The sequence below is a fragment of the Pseudozyma flocculosa genome, assembly GCF_000417875.1.
Source record: "Pseudozyma flocculosa PF-1 unplaced genomic scaffold scaffold00021, whole genome shotgun sequence".
In the NCBI taxonomy this organism is placed as follows: Eukaryota; Fungi; Basidiomycota; class Ustilaginomycetes; order Ustilaginales; family Ustilaginaceae; genus Pseudozyma; species Pseudozyma flocculosa.
In genome coordinates this window covers 147,715-167,228 of record NW_006920889.1, presented here as the reverse complement: position 1 = coordinate 167,228, position 19,514 = coordinate 147,715, and the positions used below count along the sequence as shown (strand labels likewise).

Genomic DNA, 19,514 nt, shown 5'->3' with positions numbered 1-19,514 from the left:
GAGCCGAGCTGCCAGCCCGCTAGCCCGCGCGCGAGCAATCGAAAATTCGAAAAGGGGCTGACGCGCGCGCCGGCCTTCAGCCCTCCACATTTCCATCCGCTCCTTTTCCTCCCGCCACCACCACCGCCCAACGCCACCCAACGCCACCCAACGCCACCCAACGCCACCCGCCGCCATCCGCCGCCACCCGCTACCATCTGCCGCCATCCGCCGACAGCCCTCAGCACCACTGCGGCCACCAACAAGTCGACGGCTTTGTCATCCTCTGGTGCTGCCTGTGCCGCCTACGACGTCTTGCTGCCGCGGTGCTCAGCCAGCAATCTCAGCCGCTGCGCCGCCTTTCTGCCCGCCGCCTCTCAATCATCGGAGACATCGGAGCGCGCTCTCCGACATTTCCGATGATTGAGGGCCTCGACTCGCGCTTCCGCTCCAGCCACGCCACGCCAGCATCGCAAGCATCGACAGCATCGCATCGACCAGATCGACACTCGACAACATCGACCTCACCGCCACGCCTCTGGCATTGCCGCATCCTCACCGTGAGTCCCTACTGACGCTTGCCTTGCCTTGCCCTCCAGCCTTGCCCTTCCTCCCACGCCGCCACAGCAGCTGCTCTGACATCGGCATCAACGGCCTGGCGATGCTTTAGGTGAGTGCCGCTTGCCTGCCAGCGTGCCGACTGCGCTCTCAGCCAACGCGCAAGCATTGCTGACGCCTGCTCCTCCTCCTCCTCCCTCTCTGACTGCCCTTGCTGCGGATGCCGCCGACGCCCTCGCCAACGCTCTTGCCGTGCCCTGCTGCCGCCGCCTCTGCCTTCGCGCCTGCGTTTGCCGTCAATTTGCGCCACCTCGCCTTACCCTGCCGCCTTGCCTCGCCTTGCCTTGCCCTTGCCGCCTCACCCTTGCCGCCACCGCCGCCAACGCCCACTTTGTCGCTCTGCCACGCCGCTTTGCCACAGTATGTAGACTAGGTAGTATTGCAATCGATTCTGTGCCCATCAAGTAGATACGGCTGTGCTGCTTGTGTGCCTGCACGGTACTCAGAGCAAGGGCATGCTACGCACGGAAAGTGTAGGGCTGCTACGGTGCCAAAATTGTAGGGCCGCTACACGCCTCGGAAGCGTAGGGCCCTACGCTTCCCTACGCTCCAGGACCGTAGCGGGCCTACGGTCAAGGGTCCAAAAATCGTAGCTGCAGATTTTTCGAAGCGTAGCACCAAAGCGTAGCACCAATACGTTTTCTTCGGGCCGTAGGTAGGCCTAGTTGTTAGCTATGTCTTGCTGGGATACAGAAAAGGTGTCTCCATTAGCTTGTCCCAGCACCTCCATCCTCTGGTTGGCTTGGCCACCCTGGAGCTGCTTTACAATCTTGCCAAGACTGTGATGCCAAGCCAAAATGCTGTCAGGTGTAGCTGTAGTGATGTACAGCAGGACAGTGCCCTGGATAGCAGCTGCATCTGCCTGCCAGCTGAACCGCTTGTGCTGGGACAAAGTACTTGCTCAGCCTTTCCCCTGGCTGCATTTTTGCAAGCGTCAAAATTAGCAGGAAGGCTGTGAGCAGCCACTCTTGAATCTACATCATACATCAAAGGCCAGCTGACCATATAAGTGAGTGCCTCCCTGTGGGTTGGGGGAATGGTGTCTTTGGCAGAGAGAGGTGCAAGGTATGTGCTGCAGGAGTTGCGGTTGAGCTGGCTTGGCTCGACAACCAGGTGGTCAGGGTTGAAGCAGCCACCATGGTGGCACAAGTGGGAGACTTGGAATCGGCTGTCTTGACCGAGGCTGTGGATAAGCTCCTCTTGGCAACCGTCTGCTACCAGCGAGAGTTGGTGCAGGTATGGTGAGAACCTGATGCTGTTGGTATGGCTGAAGTTGACCTTGCGGTAGCTATCAACATGGGCTGCAACTCAAGTAGACAGCCAGCATCCGAGGCCTTGGTCATCTTCTTGACTGTGGTCTTGGCGCTCTTCTTGAATCTTGTTGTTGGCAATGGCCTGTGTGATCCTGCGCATCCTGAGGACATCTTGGGCATTCTGGATGTCTGCAGCCAGCAGGTCTTGCAGTTACTTGGCACAGGCTGTCTGCCAGGTTGGAGGGGTACTAGGCCTTGTGCTGATGCCTTCTTCCATGGCGCAGGCTACTTCCAAGTCATTGGTAAGCCTGCCAGGATAACACACACACACACACACAAACACAATGTGGGATTGGATGGCTTGGAAGAGGAACCATTAGGAGGCTTGCCATCTTTTTAAAGTTCTACTGCCTCCTAAAGCAACAACAACAACCTGCATCTACTGATGTCAGCTTCTATACACTATTGATTGATAAGATTGTGTCTGCACAAGCACAGTGATGTGAACAACATCACCTTCTTCATCAGCTGCGAAGAGTGGCTGCATCAACAAGCTGCATCAGTGGTTCACTGCTGCAGTCAAGGGCCCGCAACAACCACACGACATCCTTGACGTTTGTCATCAGTCTTCGTCCCACTCCCCCCCGTGCGTCGAGAGCGGAATCAGTCAGAGAGCGGCTGCAAGATCAGATTACGTCCCGTCTCGGAGATGGTTTTGAATCGCTGCTGGATACAAAGCTAAGTGTACAGAATCGACCGGGGAATTCAGGGCGGGCGGGTGACGGGGCACAAAAGGAACGACGGCGTTGGACTACGGGGGAAGGAGGGGAGGGGAGGTTGGTGAGGGGAGAGGAGAGGGGCCAGGCAGGGACATCGGCCTGAAAAGAGGGGAGGGGGGGCGACCGCGACACACTCAGTGACGGGACCGCGTGGCGTTGTAGAAGTAGGGCTCTTCGTCGTCGTCGTCGTCCTCGTACAGGCCCTTTTCGGAGTCGGGCCCATGTTCCGCGTCGCTCCTCGCACCCTGGACGTAGATCCCGTTGGCGAAGGGCGTGGCAGAGTGAGGGCTGGCGGCGCGGTCGAGTTCGGCGAGCTTGGCGGGATCCGTGCCGTCCTCGACGAGGGCGGAGGGGTGGTGTCGCGGCGGCAGCTCGGGGCTCAACTGGCCCGCCAACCGCTCGCGGCCGATACGGTCGACGCGCACCTTGGTATCCCGCGAATAGTGGTACATGGGTACCGAGCCGCCCGAGCGCGACTTGGACGTGTCTCCGCCGCGGGTGGAGCGGAACGAAGGTCCCTTGCCCGTGACGCGGTGGAAGAAGAGGTTGATGCCGGGAGCGCTCAGCGCGATCATCGTCGTCCCCATCTCGGCCACCTCGATGGCGAGCAGCGGCGAGTAGAGCCAGCTCTGGTCGGCCGCGTCAAAGCCGGAGATGATGACGAACACCAGCCTCGCGATCGAGACACTGGCGGAGCGAGAGGAAGAAGGACGGTAGAGGCGGCGAGGAAGGGAGAGTCAGTCGAGCTGCGCGCAATTTTCCTCACAGCGCGTCGGACGCGACGGCGAGCGGCGCCGCTCCGGACCATCACCGAGGTATACTCACATGGTCGTCAGCACGCCGGGACAGAGGATGAGAATGAGCTTGATGCGGATGCTCGAGTCGGTGCCCTTGAGCGAGGCAATGACCCACGCCGGGATCGTAAAGATGAGAATATCGGAAAGGAGCGAGATGGCCGAGTTGGTGGTATAGATGACCTGCCAGAGCATGCAGGTATAGTTGAGGACCTCTGGTTGCCACACATACGGCCATAGGTCGGTCACAGGGAGGCAATGGAGGAGAATGAGGAGGAATTGGACGATGAAGCCTGCAGTGACAAAGGCCACGGTCGACCAGATGGCCACACCCATCCGCGGGATGTTGCGGCAGAGGCGGTGGTAAAAAGCCAGACCGCTTAGCCGACAGATCCACAGCGCCGTCGTGTAGAGTAGATGTGCGTAGAAGTCGAGCCGTTCCGAGTATGAATTCATCGGTTGATCCATGACGTATTGAATCCACTCGATGTGCCGGCCGGACCCGATCTTGATGAGGATGATGCAGAGCGCGCCGAACGCGACGTAGAACGGGATCGTGAGCGCCGCCAGCCAGTCGTCGGGCCCGGTGAAGTTGGCCAGGAAGGAGCGCGAAAAGAGACGGAGCAGGACGAGGAGCGTAGCAAAGATGATGAAGAAGTAGATGAACGCCAGCGCGCCCGAGTCCTGCGACTCGAGGAAGCGCGAGATGGGCACATCCGGAGGGATGCGCCCGGCGTTGTAGGCGCTCTGCACCGCCTTGGGCACGCCGGTGGCGAACGCGGTCGGCGTGACCGAGTAGGTCGTCGGCTCGATGAGGACCGCCGCCATGTTGACCGTCGACTGCGAGCGGCAGGGGAAGTGAACGGATGGGTCGAGGATGGAGGAGCGACCGGGTGGACGGGGACAAGGACAAAGATGGCGAGGATGGTTTGCAAATGCCGGCGTCAGGCCTTTTTAAGGCTTCATCGACGTTGGGCGAGGTGTAGGATCTTGCTGCGAGATGGCCAGTTATGCGCCCTGCAAACGAGGAGACGGTGTCGCTTCTGTTGCTTCGACGCAGGATCCTCGGAGCGGGCCAGACGAGGGAAACGAAGGGTTGGGCACAGCGCGGCTACCGACGACCAACGTGTTGCATCCCGTCGAGGGTGGATGGGGGTTCCTCGCTTCGAGGTGCACGTCGACAAAGGCTCAGGTCAACGCGAGGTCGAGGTTGGGGGAACGGCGCGACGCGGGTGGGCGGAAGAGACCGGTGTCGTGGTGCGGTGGGCGTGCTGGTGTGCAAATGCAGGCCGGTTGCGATTGACCTTGATGCTGAAGGGAGAGAACGACAGACGACGCCGGCGCCGACAGGGGGATCTCGCTCGAGCTCGTGATAGGCCTAGGGAGAGAGTCGGGGAGGCAAGGATGGGTCGATCGGCTGTCGATGGACGTTCTTTGCCGGTTTCTATGGGCGGTCCACTAGCCTGCGAATGTCGCTGCGGCCCCGGTCGACGGGCGGGCGCAAGATCGAAACGAGCAGCGACGTGCGTACGTGCCTGCTGCCAGCGCCCTGTCACTGCTGTCAGATGGCGAGGAACGGACTAATGTAGGCACGCGGCGTGTTGCCCGTGCGAAGAGATACAGACGGTCGGCGTGCGTGCGGTGTCGATGCAGTGTGGTGCGGCGGGCAGGCGCAGGGAAGAGAGAACGAGAGGCAGAGAAGCAGCGATGCCTAGGGAAGGGAGGAGGGGATGAGGAGAGAGGGAGGGTTAGGTAGTGGGAAGCGAAGCAGAGAAGAGAGGCAGCGTGGACAGGAGAATGGCGAGGCCGTGGTACGATATCGTTGGAGGCGAAGTCGAGGCTGCAGATGGGCAACGATGTCGTACACGGGGAACGGGGACTAGGCGAAAAGATGGAAGGCCTGTTCGATGTACGTACTGGGCGTCTTCACACGCAAGAGGGCGGCAACGATGCTATGCTATGCCATGTACGGCAGACGGCTTCCTCGAGGAGCAGGTCAGGCAGGTACGGTACGCGCGGCAGCGGCGATGTCGAGCAGCGAGGGAACAGCCATGCACGCACGCAAAGACGTCGAAGGGGGGCAGGGGTACGCATGGCAGGCGACTTTCGGTCCGGTCTGGGTTGTTCTCTGTCTCACGGGCGCACCACACACTAGCTGCTGGATCATCAGCGAGGAAGGGGGGTGGAACGGGTTTCGAGGCCGCGAGGCGGCATTTGGACAGCAGCGGGCATGACGGCGCGTGCGTTTGTGTCGACGACTGCGACCTTCCGGATCGAGCATCGAGCGTTGTACCGGTGGCAGGTATCAGCCAGCGAGTGGAGGCACCAGTGCACCACAAGGCGGCGGCGACGAGAGTGTCGGAACGTTTCGAGCCGGCTGAGCGACTAAAGTGCTGTACTGCTCGACGAGCCGCTGACGACGAGCGGAGGTTGACGAGGACCGCAGCGGAAGGGCCGGATCATGTCGCGCCGGCAAGAGCGCTGCTCGTACTGCTCAGGCGGCATCGCAGAGTATCGAGGGCCGAAACGGTGTTGGCCGCCCAAAACGTCGAGCGAGCTGGATTCGGCCAAACAGGTACGGGTACCGCATCGGCGACGCAGGGCAAGCCGGAAGATTTTTTTCTTCTCTTCTGTCCCTTGTTTCCTCGCATGTGGCTGCTGGTCAGCTTCGTTCCGCGCTCCCATTGACATTATTGTTTCTCGGACCAGCATCATTCGATCATGGCCTGCCGTAAGCCGTGCTGGGGTGATTGAAAACACTCGTCTCGCCAAGACACGGGGCCCGAAAGAGGCAGGCCGGGCAAAGCCGCCAGGCCCAGGCGATGGATGGACGATGGGCGAGGAGCCGGTTTCGTCAGGGCGGGAGACATGCTTGGCTGCTTGGCTTTTTCCTCCTCAAACGTGGGCCCTAACCTGAGAGGAGGCAGGCTAGGGCACGGCAGGGACCCTCGTGGTGTCTCGAACCCCGATTGAGCCTAGCGCTTCGCTTGGGACCCTCATCGGAGCCAAGAAGTGTCCCGACCAAGATTGACGTTCCCGAAGGCCGGCCCGTTGGCATCCGCCGCCCGAACGGGAGTCGCGCATTCGGTAGGCCCTGCCTTTACCCAAACATCCAAGAGCATCGATCGCTGCGGCGGCCCGGAGGAATGAGAGAGCGACTTCGACTTCTTGATACCATTGCCGCAGCCAGCATGTATGACGAGAGACCGAAGTTGACGGTGTGGCGGCCTTGATCGCCGCCTTCTGTGCGGCCGGAGGCGTTTGTTGTCGACGCCCTTGCATCTGTGCACGGGATCGATTGCACCTGCCATGATGGGCTCTTCATGGAACGCAAAGCCCAGCCACAAGAGCCCATAGAAATCGATACCTTGCACTGCGCCACAGCTTCGTGGATCGGCGCTGCTTGGAAACGATGCGAAGAGGCGGCCGAAGACGGCGGAAAGCAGCAGCAGATGGACGCACACACACACACAGACAGATAGCCTCTGCCCCTTGCAGACGATCGATCTCGGCAAGCGACGGCGGCACACGGCAAACGTCGATGGGCCGTCCTGCCTTTGACCGGTTCGGCCCTCGGCCCGGCTTTTCGGTCATGTCCGCCATTGGTGGTGGTGTGACGGCGTCGTCGTCGTCGTTGTCGTCGCCGCTTCCCATGCATGCTTCGGTGCATAACTATATCCACGTACCGTATCAGCAGTCGTCGGTCTTCAGCAGCACGAACCCCCCAGTCCTTGACCCGCCTTCTGGTAAACCTTTCAAGGGGATCGTCGGTGCACACCAGACAGCGCTGACAGTCCGTGAATTCAAAGTCCTCCCTTTCCAGACAGAAGCAAGCAGCAACCGCCGCACGGTCGGGAACTTCGTTTGACAGATTCGCTCTCCGCCCGGCACGCTGTTCTGCTGGCTCGGTGATCCCTAACACTGCCGCTCGCTACCTGGCTCCTTTCCCCTCGGGCCGCCCTCGCTTCGTTTGGTATCCGCGTGTTTTCCCTTTTCCTCGTCCCGCTCCTCCCACACGACCACTCGACCATCCGAAACGAACCCTTAGGGGCTTGGCTGGACGGAGTTACTCGTCGCCGCCGTCTGCTCGCGACCAGCGGCTTTTGGTTGTTTGCCGTCGCCGTTGTCGTGCGCGGATTACGTATGCTCGTTCAATGTGCCTCTCGCTCGCTGCAAGGGCGAGGGGCGGCGCAGCGGCAGCACGGCACCGAGCCTGCCAGCATCGGCTCGAATCGGTGCTATACGGCCGCGCTGTCTGCCAACGGCCCGGTGCCCACCGAGCGATGCACGGCCGACCGACGAGCTCTCACGGACCATGTAGGTACGCGCTCGCTTACCGTTCCTTTGGAAAGGCGCACCTCGCCGCCCATTAATTCAGCCAGACAGCTACGATTTGGAGCGTATGTACAAGGGCGGCGATCTTGACCGGAGAGGAAGTCGACACTGGCAATCCTCGCGCCCCCCAGAGATCTCAGCGCCGACAAAAGGGCTGTGGACGGCATCGAAAAGCCCTTCAACCGCCGGCGAAGTGAACAATCGGGCAGCGCACGGTGGTACCGATAATGAACGTGGGCTCGTGGGATTTGCCGCAGCTGCTGGCTGGCTCCCGCTTCGGATCCCCGAACGTGGGAACAGACAACAGCCGACGTCCGTGTTTTCGGGACATGGGCAAGGGGCGTTGGATCGGAACAGTGTGCCGACGTACATGTGCACACGCTAGAGGCCTGCTGCCACTTGGTAGCGAGAGACGGCGAAGAAGGTTGGCGAGCAAGGGCAGGAGGGCGAGATGAGACCAGGCCAGGCCAAGCGCGCGAGATTTGCGCACGTCCACGTTGCGCTTTCCAGGCAGGTCTGCCCCCCCGGCCTTTGCGATCTGCGAGGCCGTGGTACGGTACGCTCGAGAATTTAAGGGAGAGAACGAAGATGCACGCAGGCAGGCGGGCGCACAGGCGGTTTTACGAATCTAGGTCGCTTCCATGGAACGCTCCTCTCCCCTTCCTGCTCGCCAGCCTGATCTTGGTCGGCCGTATGTACCGCACGACCATCAGCAACATGTGTACGTACGCGTGTACAGCTGGTTGCTTGCTTACTTCAATCCAAACGCAGCCTGCCACCCGGCGCACCTTCAGCTGTTGCTGGCTTTGTTCGCCGCACGCAACCCTCGATCGTTGATTGCATGGTCATACGTGCGCCCGGGTCACGTAGAGGCATGCTGTTCCGTCGAAGGGTGGCAGTGTGGTACTTGAGAGCCGATCCAAGCTCAGTCGTGGGACGCTTGAGTCCAAGGGCTGACAGGGCCAGTGGTAGCAATCTAGAGCTTGCCATCGGTGTCGCGGAGCCGAAGGGGGTTGCCTGCTGGCCGCAAGCAAGAGAACAGGTCAAGGAACAAGCATGGTTGCCAGGGTTGGGTTCCGCTCGTCGGCGTGCTCCATACATGTATGTATGACCTCCGCTACAACGCAGGACGACCCCTCCGCCTTGTCGACGAGCAAACAACTCAAAAGGCGATGCAAGGATCGACGCCACGGCACGGCCATACACGTACCGGCCGCTTCTCGGTCTGCCCTTTTGTTCCCCGACTTGACCGCCGCCGTTGTTGACCACCCTCGCCTCATCCATGTGGTCCCGCGCGGAGCCCAGCCCAGCCCCCTGCTGTCTGTACCGCAACACGGCGCGCGCGCGTCCTTCCTGCCGAAGCGTCTGGTGCCCATCCGTCCTTACGGCAGGCCTCGCCAGCCTCGTGCCGGTAGGTGACACAACACACAAACGACGTTCGCCTTGCCTTGGCAAAACCTAGAGCGTTGCGGTATGGCCGCGGACCTCTTTGATGAAGAATGAAGCGAGCGGCGTGCGAAGAAGCAAGAAGGAAAGATCAGAGCAACAACACCCGCGCGGCGCTCCACGAGGCGAGGGCGAGGTGTCCTGGCCCCGCCGAGAAAGACGAGCAGAGCGCCCGCCTCGAAATAGGCGGCAAAACCCCTGCCGCCGGTCCCTGGGGTCGTGGCGGTCTGCAGGTCCCATCCATGCCATGCCCCCCCCCCTTGGGCCTGGCCTGACTTTCCCTTGACGAACAACGACCGCCGTCGTCTGTGGCCTCTTCGTCCGTTCCTCCGTGCCGTTGCTCATTCGCCACCTCGTCTGGCCTGCCTTATAACTCCATCACCCAGCGTCCGGCTCATCGCACACGACCTCGGCCTCCAACGCTTCCGCTCCGAACCTCGCCTCCCTCCTCCTCCTCTCCGACCAGCCATGGTCCGTCTCAACACCCTCCTCCCGCTGGCGGCCACGACGGCCGTCGCCGTCTCGGCGAGCTACGCACCCGGGCGGCGCGCCGACACCGACGTTCTCGTCTCGTCGCAGGTGCTCGGCAAGCCCTTCCCCTACGAATTCCCCAGGAACGGCCAGGATGGCTCCAAGCTCTTCCCCGTCGAGGACTGCCACGGCGTCAACTTTGAAGAGGTCGACATCGACCAGATCCAGTCGTGGATGTCGTCCGGCAAGCTCACGTCGCAGCAGGTGGCCCAGTGCTACCTCCAGCGCATCAACCAGGTCGACGGCTACGTCAACGCCATCATGGAGCACAACCCGGACCTCATGACCATCGCCGCCGCCCTCGACGAGGAGCGCAAGCAGGGCAACGTCCGCGGACCCCTCCACGGCGTCCCCTTCATCGTCAAGGACAACATCGGCACCAAGGACAAGATGGAGACCACCGCCGGCTCGTGGTCGCTGCTCGGATCGGTGCTGCCGCGCGACTCGCACGTCATCCACCGGCTGCGCAAGGCCGGCGCCCTGCTCCTCGGTAAGGCCACCCTGTCCGAGTGGGCCGACATGCGCACCAACAACTACAGCGAGGGCTACTCGGGCCGCGGCGGCCAGTGCAGGAGCGCCTACAACCTCGTCGTCAACCCGGGCGGCAGCTCGTCGGGCAGCGGCGTCGCCGTCGGCGCCAACATGATTCCCTTTGCGCTCGGCACCGAGACCGACGGCTCCGTCGTCAACCCGGCCTCGCGCAACGGCATCGTCGGCATCAAGCCCACCGTCGGCCTGACGTCGCGCGCCGGCGTGGTGCCCGAGTCGCTCAACCAGGACACGGTGGGCGTCCACGCCAAGACGGTGCGCGACGCCACCTACGTCCTCGACGCCATCTACGGCGTCGACAAGCGGGACAATGCCACCTCGGCCCAGGTCGGCAAGGTGCCGCCCAAGGCCACCGGCTACAAGCATTTCCTCACCGACAAGTCGGCGCTGCGCGGCGCCCGCTTCGGCGTGCCGTGGGACAGCTTCTGGCGCCTCGCGCCCGCGACGCAGCAGCAGCAGCTGGGCGAGCTGATCCGCCTGATCCGCGACGCCGGCGCCGAGGTCGTCAACGGCACCGAGATCCCCACGCGCAAGCTCCTCGTCAGCCCCGACGGCTGGAACTGGGACTACGGCACCACGCGCGGCTACCCCAACGAGAGCGAGTACACCTACATCAAGGTCGACTTCTACAACAACATCCGCACCTACCTCTCGGAGCTCAACAACACCGACATCAAGAGCCTCGAGGACATTGTGCAGTACAACTACGACAACGACGGCGCCGAGGGCGGCAACCCAGGCACCCACCCGGCGTTTGCGTCGGGCCAGGATGGCTTCCTCGCCTCGCTCGCCACCAAGGGCGAGATCAACGAGACCTACTGGCAGGCGCTCAACTTCTGCCGCCGCGCCTCGCGCGAGGACGGCATCGACGCCGCGCTGTACAACAAGGGCGACAAGGTCGACCTCCTCCTGATCCCCACCGAGGTGGCACAGGCGCCCCAGGTCGCCGCCCAGGCCGGCTACCCGATCATCAACCTGCCGGCCGGCGTCACGCCCGAGACGGGCATGCCCTTCGGCCTCGGCCTGATGGGCACCGCGTTCAGCGAGGCCACCCTGGTCCGCTACGCATCGGCCATCGAGGACCTGCAGAAGACGTCGGGCACCCAGCAGAAGCGCCAGCTGCCGACGTGGCGCAACTACAAGTCGCGCATCATCCCCGTGCCCTTTTGAGGATCGTCTTCGGTCGGACGCAGCGGCGGACGAGCGTGCAAGGCAAGGGAGCGGCTCGCGTGCAGTGTGGCTCGCGGTGGGCCTGCTCATCCTGGCCTCCTTGGTCTTCAGCTGGCGAAATGTAGAGTTAGGCGACTAGAAGAACGAATGGTAGAAGCGAACACTTGGTGCAGGCCCTGATATTCCATGTACGACCCGACGTGCGAGCGCCGTCCCCACCGCACCCGAAGTGTGAGCGGTGTGCTGAGGATACATAGCAGGATGGCTCGGAAGAGGACTTCGGGTGACAGATCGCCCCACCAGGTGCCATGGTCACCTTGTTGCCTGAGCAACGCGGTTGGCGCCCCCACCTCGCTCCCCGGGCCGAATACTACTGCAAGTTACACAGCCACCGCCGATGCTCGGATGTTGGGCGCAAAGGGATCGAGGTCGAACGTGCCTTCCAACATAAGTAGCAGCTGCTCTCCGTGGCAAGGCGGCTCCATCATCTCCAAGCCCTCAGTCATCGTCCCCATCATTTGCCGCTCCTCGCCCTACACGTCTACGCCCAACGCAAACTCTCGATCCCCTGCTGCCATGAAGCTCAGCTCGAACCTGTCTTATCTCGCTGCCGTCGCCCTGATGGGTGGTGCCACGAGCTTCGCGGCCAACGTCAAGCCCCAGCCTGGCAACATCCTTCTTAGCACCTTCGGCATCGTAGGACTCGGTACGGTCAGCCTGCAGCTCGACCCCACCGCGCGGGACCAGACCAAGCAGAACCAGATCTGCTACAACGGCAAGGGGGCTCGCTGGCGCATGGACGGGGCCGGCAGGGACGTTTGGGTCACGGTCGGCCACTGCCTTGCCATGAAAGACATGCTGCCTCAAGATGACCAGGTCTGGAACGCCCTCCTCAACGGATGGTCAGGTGGCCGTCAGCCAACGGACTATTCCATCTACAGTGGGTTTTCGCTGAAGCCTCGAACGGGTCAGCAAAGGTTTCGGATACCACATCGCTACTGACACTTCGTCTCTTTCATCTATGGCATAGTCGAAGGAAGGGCCATCCAGCCCGGAAGCCACACCCTTGGAAAGTTCACGGCTTCCGGATAAGGTCGCGCTACCTGCTCCGTCATCGTTGGGCTCTACAATCATCGTTCGCCCGGCGACCGGCCTTCCAATTGACCCCCAACAGTCGTAGCTGTATCCACGTTCGTGTTGAGCACGCCTTTTTGCGCCTATCTTACCGGGCGCGGCGAGCGTGAGAGTGCCTTTGTCTGGGTCGGAAAGAACAGTGCCTCTCTTTCTCGACGGTGACGGCCAAACGGGCATGCGCGCGCCGGGACAGTCCTGGTCATGCCAGATTGAAACCACCAGGACAGTGACAGTGACGAGCAGGGCCCGGAGGTGATCAACATCATCTTATCTGTGCCCCTCGTAGGGCCCGGTCGCCAGCTGCTGCAGTTGCGTGAAGGCGACTTCGAGCGGAGGTTTCGACTCGTGCGCCAAGCGCCTCTTGCCTAGCGATGAAGTGTAGAGCGAGCTTCCTAGTCGCCGCTCATCGACCCGTCGCCCCTGCTGGAAGGGCATGGTGGAACCCGATCTCACCCAACCCACAGTTGATGAAGAGACGCCGTCGAACGAGGCTCGAATGCCCCACCGGGCACGCGCTCACCGGTCACACCAGAACCCACCTCCTTTGGCTGTCCATCTGACCCCACCCTTGAAAATTGATGCGAGCGGACGAGGTCACGAACTGGGAAATGTGTCTTGCTGCCGGTGGTTGGATTGCTGCGCCTTCCAACCACGTCAGCAAGGTACCCGTGGCGATTCGCATTGCCTCCATCCGGCGGGTACCTGCCTCCACCCCGTGGCGGTATCGATGGGTCGCCAGGTACCCATAGCCGGAGATGTGGGCTGCGGACTGAAGTGGGGCGGCCCCACTCCCGCTCGCAAAGAGACGAGCGAGTCGAAGAGGCGCGGCATCAACGACATATGTATAAAGGCTCTGGTCAGCTGCGCACAGATCTTATTCAAGCATTCGCGACTCCCCCAACGCTCCACAACCATCTCGGCCACCCAGCTCCGCACCTCAGCGCATCAAGATGAAGTCGTATTCCTCCCTTGTGACCCTGGTGGTCCTAACCTTGGCCGGCACCTGTCTTAGCCAGCCCGAGGCCAAGCCCCTAGCCAAGGTCCAAGCTCGACCCGGCTACACGCTCGCTGCCGACCTCAACATCCGCAACATTGGCACTGCGAGCCTCCAGTGGGAAAAGGGAGTCGACAACTCGGGTCAACTCTGCATGGACTTTGTCGCTGGTAAACCAAGGCCCGAGTCGTGGGCGCTCGAGAGGGAGGTAGTCCGGGGAAAGAAGCGAGACGGCTACACGCAAGCCGTCAACGATCCGACGAAATGCGTTGTCGTCGGCCCGGACGGGATCGATGCCTGGAACGATCTGATCTTCGGACACAAGGATGACACGCGTCCCGGACACGAGGACGTTGTCCATTACTCGTTGCTCTGTACGTGCTTTAGTCCCACGCTCTGTCGAGACCGAGAGAGACTGTCTCTTACCGGCCCACACCCCCATCCCTGGCGGCCATCTCGACGCCCTCCCCCTCTCCAGTCTACATGCCTGGCTACAAGCAAGGCAGCGACCCCCTCAAGATCACGCTGACGGAGAACTTCAAGCACTACTGAGGGCCGCTTTTCCGGTACCTCGTAGCTTGTTCTTGCTGACGCGGGTCGTCGTCAACCTAGCAGCTCGGAGCGAGCTCGGCCACGGCGGTACAAGCATATGGGCCATGATCCATTCTCTTTCCTCTGAGCGTATCCTCGTATGAATCCTGAAGCTCTGACCCGTCGTGCGACAGGAATTGAGAATGTGTTGCGCCCCTTTCGACATTCGAAAGCGGAATGTCCGAGTCGGGAACAGAGAACGCCCGGTCGTCCATGGCGTATCTTAGCGTGCGCGAGGGGACTCTGCAGCCGTGAAGAAAGCCAGGCACCGTCGCCAGGCACCGTCGCTTGGGTACGTACCGAGTCCGCTTGTTCGTGAACGCCCACACGCGCGACTCTGACTTGCAGCTGGGCGAAAGCTGTTGCGCGACCCGCTCCTGGGAGAAGGCCACCGTTCGCGGAGCAAATGAGCCTTTCAGGGTCGGGTATCGTCGAGGTACAGCTCAAACCTGACGCCGGATATGCTTCCGATCGCGGCGGTTCCCTGAACTCTCTGGTGCCAGCGCATGGGGATGAAACAGTCGTAAGTGGGTCGAGAACGAGTTGTCCGCCCCACATTTCCGATTCGCGGCTGGATCGAGAACAAGAGCAAGGACGTAGTGCCCAGGAGCAAGGCCTGTGACCTTGCGTTCGCGCGTTGGGGGCATGCTTATAACACCGGGTGCGTTGCTCGCCTGACCCACCCTGATCAACACCCTCATCCTTCGCTCTGATTTCCCTTGAACACTAACCCCCTAAGTGCTGGCACTCTCTCGCATCGAACTCGCAAGCCCCCAACCACGAAGAATTTCAAGATGAAGTCGCACGCCACCCTGTCAGTCCTGGCTAGCATCCTGTTCGTCGCCATTGGCTGCCGTGGGGCGCCGCCCAAGGACTCGAAGCAAAATGTGGGGGCCAAGGCTATGCCGGGCTACAAGATCGAGGCTACCTACCACATCGCCAACGTCGGCACGGCGAGCACGCAGTCGCTCGTCACGGGCGACCCCAAGGTCTTGGATGAGCACCTGATCTGCCTCAATCAGGGCGACGGCGTCGTCACAGCATGGTACTTTACCGACCACAGGGGCAGCGGTACCGCCGATTCGTACCCGGTGGAAAGGTACGGCGACCATTGCACGCCGCTCTACGGCGCAGTCACCTACTCTCCCGACCCGTGGAAGACGCTCAGCAGCGGAAAGTCGGGCTGGACCGACTTTGCCATCGTCCGTGAGTACCCATCTGTACAGAATGGTCGAGGATTCGCTGCGGTGGCCCTTGTCGTCGAGCTTGGCGTTGCTGACCCCGTGGTGCTGGTGCCTCGATCGCGTCGCCCTCTCCCCGCACCCTCGTCGCTGCTGCCTCGCAGTCGAGAGAACTGGCAAGGATGACGTCCATGTCCTTCCCATCTTCCAAAAGGCCCCTGGTGTCTAGTAGCCTCGGTAAATGGCCGTGCGATCGGCTCGGATCGGATGGGATCGGCGAAGCCGTTCTACGCCGGTGAGCTGTGATCCTGTCGGCCCCACCCTCTCGTGCACGTTTGGCCGCAGTGGTGCAACCTTGTCGAATTGTTCCCTCGTCGTCGTGCCCCGGTGGGCATCGCCCCGCGACATCTTTCTTCCCTCTTTGGCGCGGCCCAACCCGCAACCTCTCGCCTGTCGCTGGCATACGCTCCTTCGTATCCTCGTGAGCGCTGCTGTGGACGGCCTTTCGAAGCCTTTCCTTGACGAACGAAGCTGCATCCTGTTCCCTTCTTGCTGGCTTGCTCGCTCGCTTACGAATCCGCCGAGTCGATCTCAGTCTGTGGCATCGTGCCATACGTGTCTGTCAAGACCCAAAGGCCCGAAGTACGGATTGCTGGATGACTACTGCTCTCTCCCACGCTGGCCCCCTCACCCTCTGCCGTGCCTTGGAGTCGCCTCCGTACAACGTTCAGGTCACCACACCCTTCCTCCGCCGCGGCACCCGCTTCAGGCCAACCCATCCGCCTCGTCCGCCTCCCACCTCACATCGTCCTCGTCGTCCCTCTTCTGCCTCTGCAACACCTCGCCAAGCAGGCGCGCCAGCCTCTCGGTGCCCTGGCGCTTCTTGGCCGAGATCGGCAGCACCTTCATGGTGAGCTCGTCGGCCCGCGCCTCCCTCCCGTCGGCATCCTCGAGGGCAATCTGGCGCACCGTCTCCCTCAGCCTGGCCAGCTTGGCCTTGGCCGTCTCGACCTGGACGTCGGCGTCGGCACCCACGCCCCACAGGTCGGCCTTGTTGGCCACGACGACCTTGCACCGTCGACTGAGCCCCTGCCGGAACTCTTCCAGCTCCCGCCGCAGCGTCAGCAGATCCCGCTCCGGGTGCGGGCTGTCCGGTCCTATGTCGATGACGTACACCAACACGGGACACCGCTCGACGTGCCGCAGGAACTCGTGACCCAGCCCGCGGTTCTCGGCCGCCCCTTCAATCAGGCCCGGCACGTCCGAGAGGGTGAGGCGGAACGTCTCGATGCCCTGCTCACCGTCCGCCTCGGCCTTCGCGACCGGATCGGTGTCGATGCCCTTGAGCTTTCCGAATCCTTCCGACACCTCGTCGGTGCCGACGCCGACCAGCTTGCCCTGGTCGTCGAGCCGCACCACGCCCAAGTTGGGGCTGAGCGTGGTAAATTGCCAGCTACCCACCTCGGCCCGCGCGCCGCTCAGCGCCCGCAGCACCGTCGACTTGCCCGCGTTGGGCAGGCCCACGAGCCCAATGTCGGCGGGCGACTTGACCTCGAGCCGGATCTCGACCGACTCGCCGACGGTGCCGCGCGTGGCAAACTTGGGCGAGCGGTTGGTCGACGTGAGGAAGCTCGGGTTGCCCAGCCCGCCCATGCCGCCAGACGCGAGCAGGATGCCCGGCGACGAGGCGGGCGTTGGCGTCTCGAGGTCGACCTGCCAGGCGACCCTCTCTTCCCGCCTGCTTGCGCGCACGCCGTCGACGCCGTCCTCGTCCGCCCCCTCGTCCTCTCCGACCTCTTCCTCTTCCTCTTCCTCCAAGAGGTCCTCCTCAAACGGCGTCTGTGAGGCCGCGCTCCTCTCCAGGTCAGCGCCGGAGATGGCCAGCGTCGACGCTGCCTTGGCTGATCGCGAGAGCTGGCGCCGCTTCTCGAACGCGAGCCGCATCTCTGCCGCCCGGAACTCGTCGCGCCGGTAGTTGGACTCCTCGGACCGCGGGTAGTGGCGCCAGACCTTGTCGCGCAGCATCTGGATGTGCATCGCCTCTGCCGGATCCAGCAGCGCCTCGCCATCGATGACATCGTCGTCGGCCTCTCTGGCCTCCTGCGCTGCCTCGGCGGCGGTCGTTGCGTCGGGAGCGTGATCTGGATCGTCCGAGGTTTGCCCGTGGTCGAGCGCGTACTGCTCGCGCTGGGCGAGGCGCCTTTGCCGTTCTTCCTCCTCGGCCCGCTCAACGGCCTCTTCCGGGGCGACCATGCCGCCCATCTCCCACTTGGCCTTTCTCGCCCTCCGCAAGAGATCGGTCTCGTACTCTTGCACCAGCAGCTCTTCTTCGTCCATCTTGCGCCTGACGGCTGTCACGACGGTGCCGACGGGCACCTCGATGACCTTGTCGTCGGCCCGCCGGCCGTGGAGAAACGAGCCCTGGCCGTGCTGGCCGTCGGCGGCTCGGTACCGCCTCGAGAGGCGCGAGAGGTTCGTCGGCCCAGCCACGGCGCGGATGTAGACGCTGCCGCCAGGGCCGCCGTTGCCGCCCGAAGGCGGCCCGTACTGGACGTACTTTTCGCGATGAAAAGACACGCAGCCATCGCCGCCCCTGCCGCCGTAGACGCGCACGTTGAGCGCATCAACAAAGTTGGACTTGCGGTTACGCTGCCACTCTGCCTTGCGGCGCGCCCTGTCCGACAGACCCTCGGCGGTGGCGGAGCTGGCAAAGGAGCGGGAGACGCACGACGAACATCGCGGAGGGCTCCGAGACGAGGAAGGCGATGTTGGAGACGAGCCCGTCCGTAACCCAGAACCGACAGCAGTCATGGCGAGCGAGCCCGAAGGGCGAATGGCTGCAGCGGCTAGGGTGGTGTAGTTGCGAGCAGCCTTGGGCGGCCAGCCGTCACCTTGGTCGCCGAAGCGGGCAGAGGAGCCGTGGCCGGGGCCGGCACCACCGGCAGCCGCAAAGCGGGATCGCGGCGCAGGCCGTTCCGGGCGGGCAGCTTGGTTCAGCGGATAAGGATCGACTTCCGCTTCGACCTGAATTTCGACATCGTCTTCGTCCGTCCGCGTCCTCCCCCTCCGAGAAGGACCTGTCCCGTGCTCCTGCCTCCTCCGGCGAGACTCGTGCACCGAGTCAGCGATGCCACCTCGGAAGCCGCCGAACCTCTTGAGTGCCGCCTCGGCGTCCTGGAGTAGCCTCGAGCGTGACCTTGGGTTCTCGGCTGCGGTGGTAGAGTCGAGGCCCTCTGCGCCGCCGACGCGCCTGGCGCTGCGGACTGGAGCGCGCTGCGCGGCCCGCTCGACGGTGACGAGGATGTCTCGCGGCGTTGGGTCGATGTGGAAGATGGAGTCGGTCTCGACGAGAGACTGATCGAGCTCGTCGCCTTCGAGGTCCGGATCTGACGCTTCGAGGCCGTTGGCTGCTCGACCTAAGGACGAAGGTGCGCGTCCAAATTCCGGGTCAGCCTGGTTGTCGTTGGTCCAGTGGGTGGCGCCGAAGTTGTAGTAAGGTGCGGGTAGGGTGCGGATGCCGACGAGGGGAGCAACGTCGTCCCATCCGGGGCGTAGTGCTGCGGGGTTGCGTATGAGTTTGGCGTCCCACCTGTGGCTGGCTGCGTGGTAGGCGAGGGAGGTGGCGGCGGGGTCGGCGCTGCCCGCGAGGCGGGCATGTGCAATGTCGTCGAGGTAGGTGTTGCGGGGCCGACTGGACAGCATGGACGGCAGCTCGACCCTCCAAGTGGCCTCGCCTGCCGAGCTGCCCCTTAGGGCCTTTGCGACGGCATCCGGGTGGCGGAAGACGAGGCAGAGGTAGCCGAGGAGCCTTTGGGCCTGGGGTTCGCGCGGGCAGTGGAAGAAGTCGAGGTCGCCGAGGTGCCGCGCGAAAAAGTCGACGAGCGAGAGGGTGTGGGTCGCGGACAGGAGGTGCTTGCCGTCGTGCGGACGGACAAAGAGGGTGCGCGAGAGGGCCGAGTCGGTTGGGTTGGCGGGCCTTGCCTGGGACAAGTGCCGCACCAGGCCGAGGTGCGAGGCGGAGGCGAGGCCAGCGTGGCGTCGAGAGAGGCGATATGCCATCTTGGGCAGCGGTGCCCTATGACGGGCGTGGCGTGGCGAATGCGGCGGCCGTGCGGTGCGATGCGAGGGTCAAGGTGGCGGTGGTGGTGGTGGTGGTGGTG

General features: G+C 62.9%; 6 protein-coding genes across 6 annotated transcripts; 4 read left to right on the top strand and 2 right to left on the bottom strand.

Moving 5' to 3' along the window:
• Positions 1 to 2,763: 2,763 nt before the first annotated feature.
• PFL1_05674 (uncharacterized protein) lies at positions 2,764 to 4,251 on the bottom strand (the record flags this gene model as incomplete). Its single annotated transcript, XM_007883210.1, has 2 exons — positions 2,764 to 3,316; positions 3,455 to 4,251. 2 exons carry the CDS (start codon positions 4,249 to 4,251, stop codon positions 2,764 to 2,766), a joined length of 1,350 nt encoding a protein of 449 aa, XP_007881401.1.
• A 5,421-nt stretch (positions 4,252 to 9,672) lies between these two features.
• PFL1_05673 (uncharacterized protein) lies at positions 9,673 to 11,454 on the top strand (the record flags this gene model as incomplete). Its single annotated transcript, XM_007883209.1, has 1 exon — positions 9,673 to 11,454. The coding sequence occupies one exon, from the start codon at positions 9,673 to 9,675 to the stop codon at positions 11,452 to 11,454; it is 1,782 nt and encodes a 593-aa protein (XP_007881400.1).
• Positions 11,455 to 12,030: 576 nt separating this feature from the next.
• PFL1_05672 (uncharacterized protein) lies at positions 12,031 to 12,546 on the top strand (the record flags this gene model as incomplete). Its single annotated transcript, XM_007883208.1, has 2 exons — positions 12,031 to 12,394; positions 12,485 to 12,546. The coding sequence occupies 2 exons, from the start codon at positions 12,031 to 12,033 to the stop codon at positions 12,544 to 12,546; spliced, it is 426 nt and encodes a 141-aa protein (XP_007881399.1).
• Positions 12,547 to 13,538: 992 nt separating this feature from the next.
• PFL1_05671 (uncharacterized protein) lies at positions 13,539 to 14,134 on the top strand (the record flags this gene model as incomplete). The annotated part of the gene is made up of 2 exons (XM_007883207.1): positions 13,539 to 13,956; positions 14,061 to 14,134. 2 exons carry the CDS (start codon positions 13,539 to 13,541, stop codon positions 14,132 to 14,134), a joined length of 492 nt encoding a protein of 163 aa, XP_007881398.1.
• An 833-nt stretch (positions 14,135 to 14,967) lies between these two features.
• PFL1_05670 (uncharacterized protein) lies at positions 14,968 to 15,583 on the top strand (the record flags this gene model as incomplete). Its single annotated transcript, XM_007883206.1, has 2 exons — positions 14,968 to 15,379; positions 15,519 to 15,583. The coding sequence occupies 2 exons, from the start codon at positions 14,968 to 14,970 to the stop codon at positions 15,581 to 15,583; spliced, it is 477 nt and encodes a 158-aa protein (XP_007881397.1).
• A 536-nt stretch (positions 15,584 to 16,119) lies between these two features.
• Positions 16,120 to 19,413, bottom strand: PFL1_05669 (uncharacterized protein; the record flags this gene model as incomplete). The annotated part of the gene is made up of 1 exon (XM_007883205.1): positions 16,120 to 19,413. The coding sequence occupies one exon, from the start codon at positions 19,411 to 19,413 to the stop codon at positions 16,120 to 16,122; it is 3,294 nt and encodes a 1,097-aa protein (XP_007881396.1).
• Between the last annotated feature and the right edge of the window lie 101 nt (positions 19,414 to 19,514).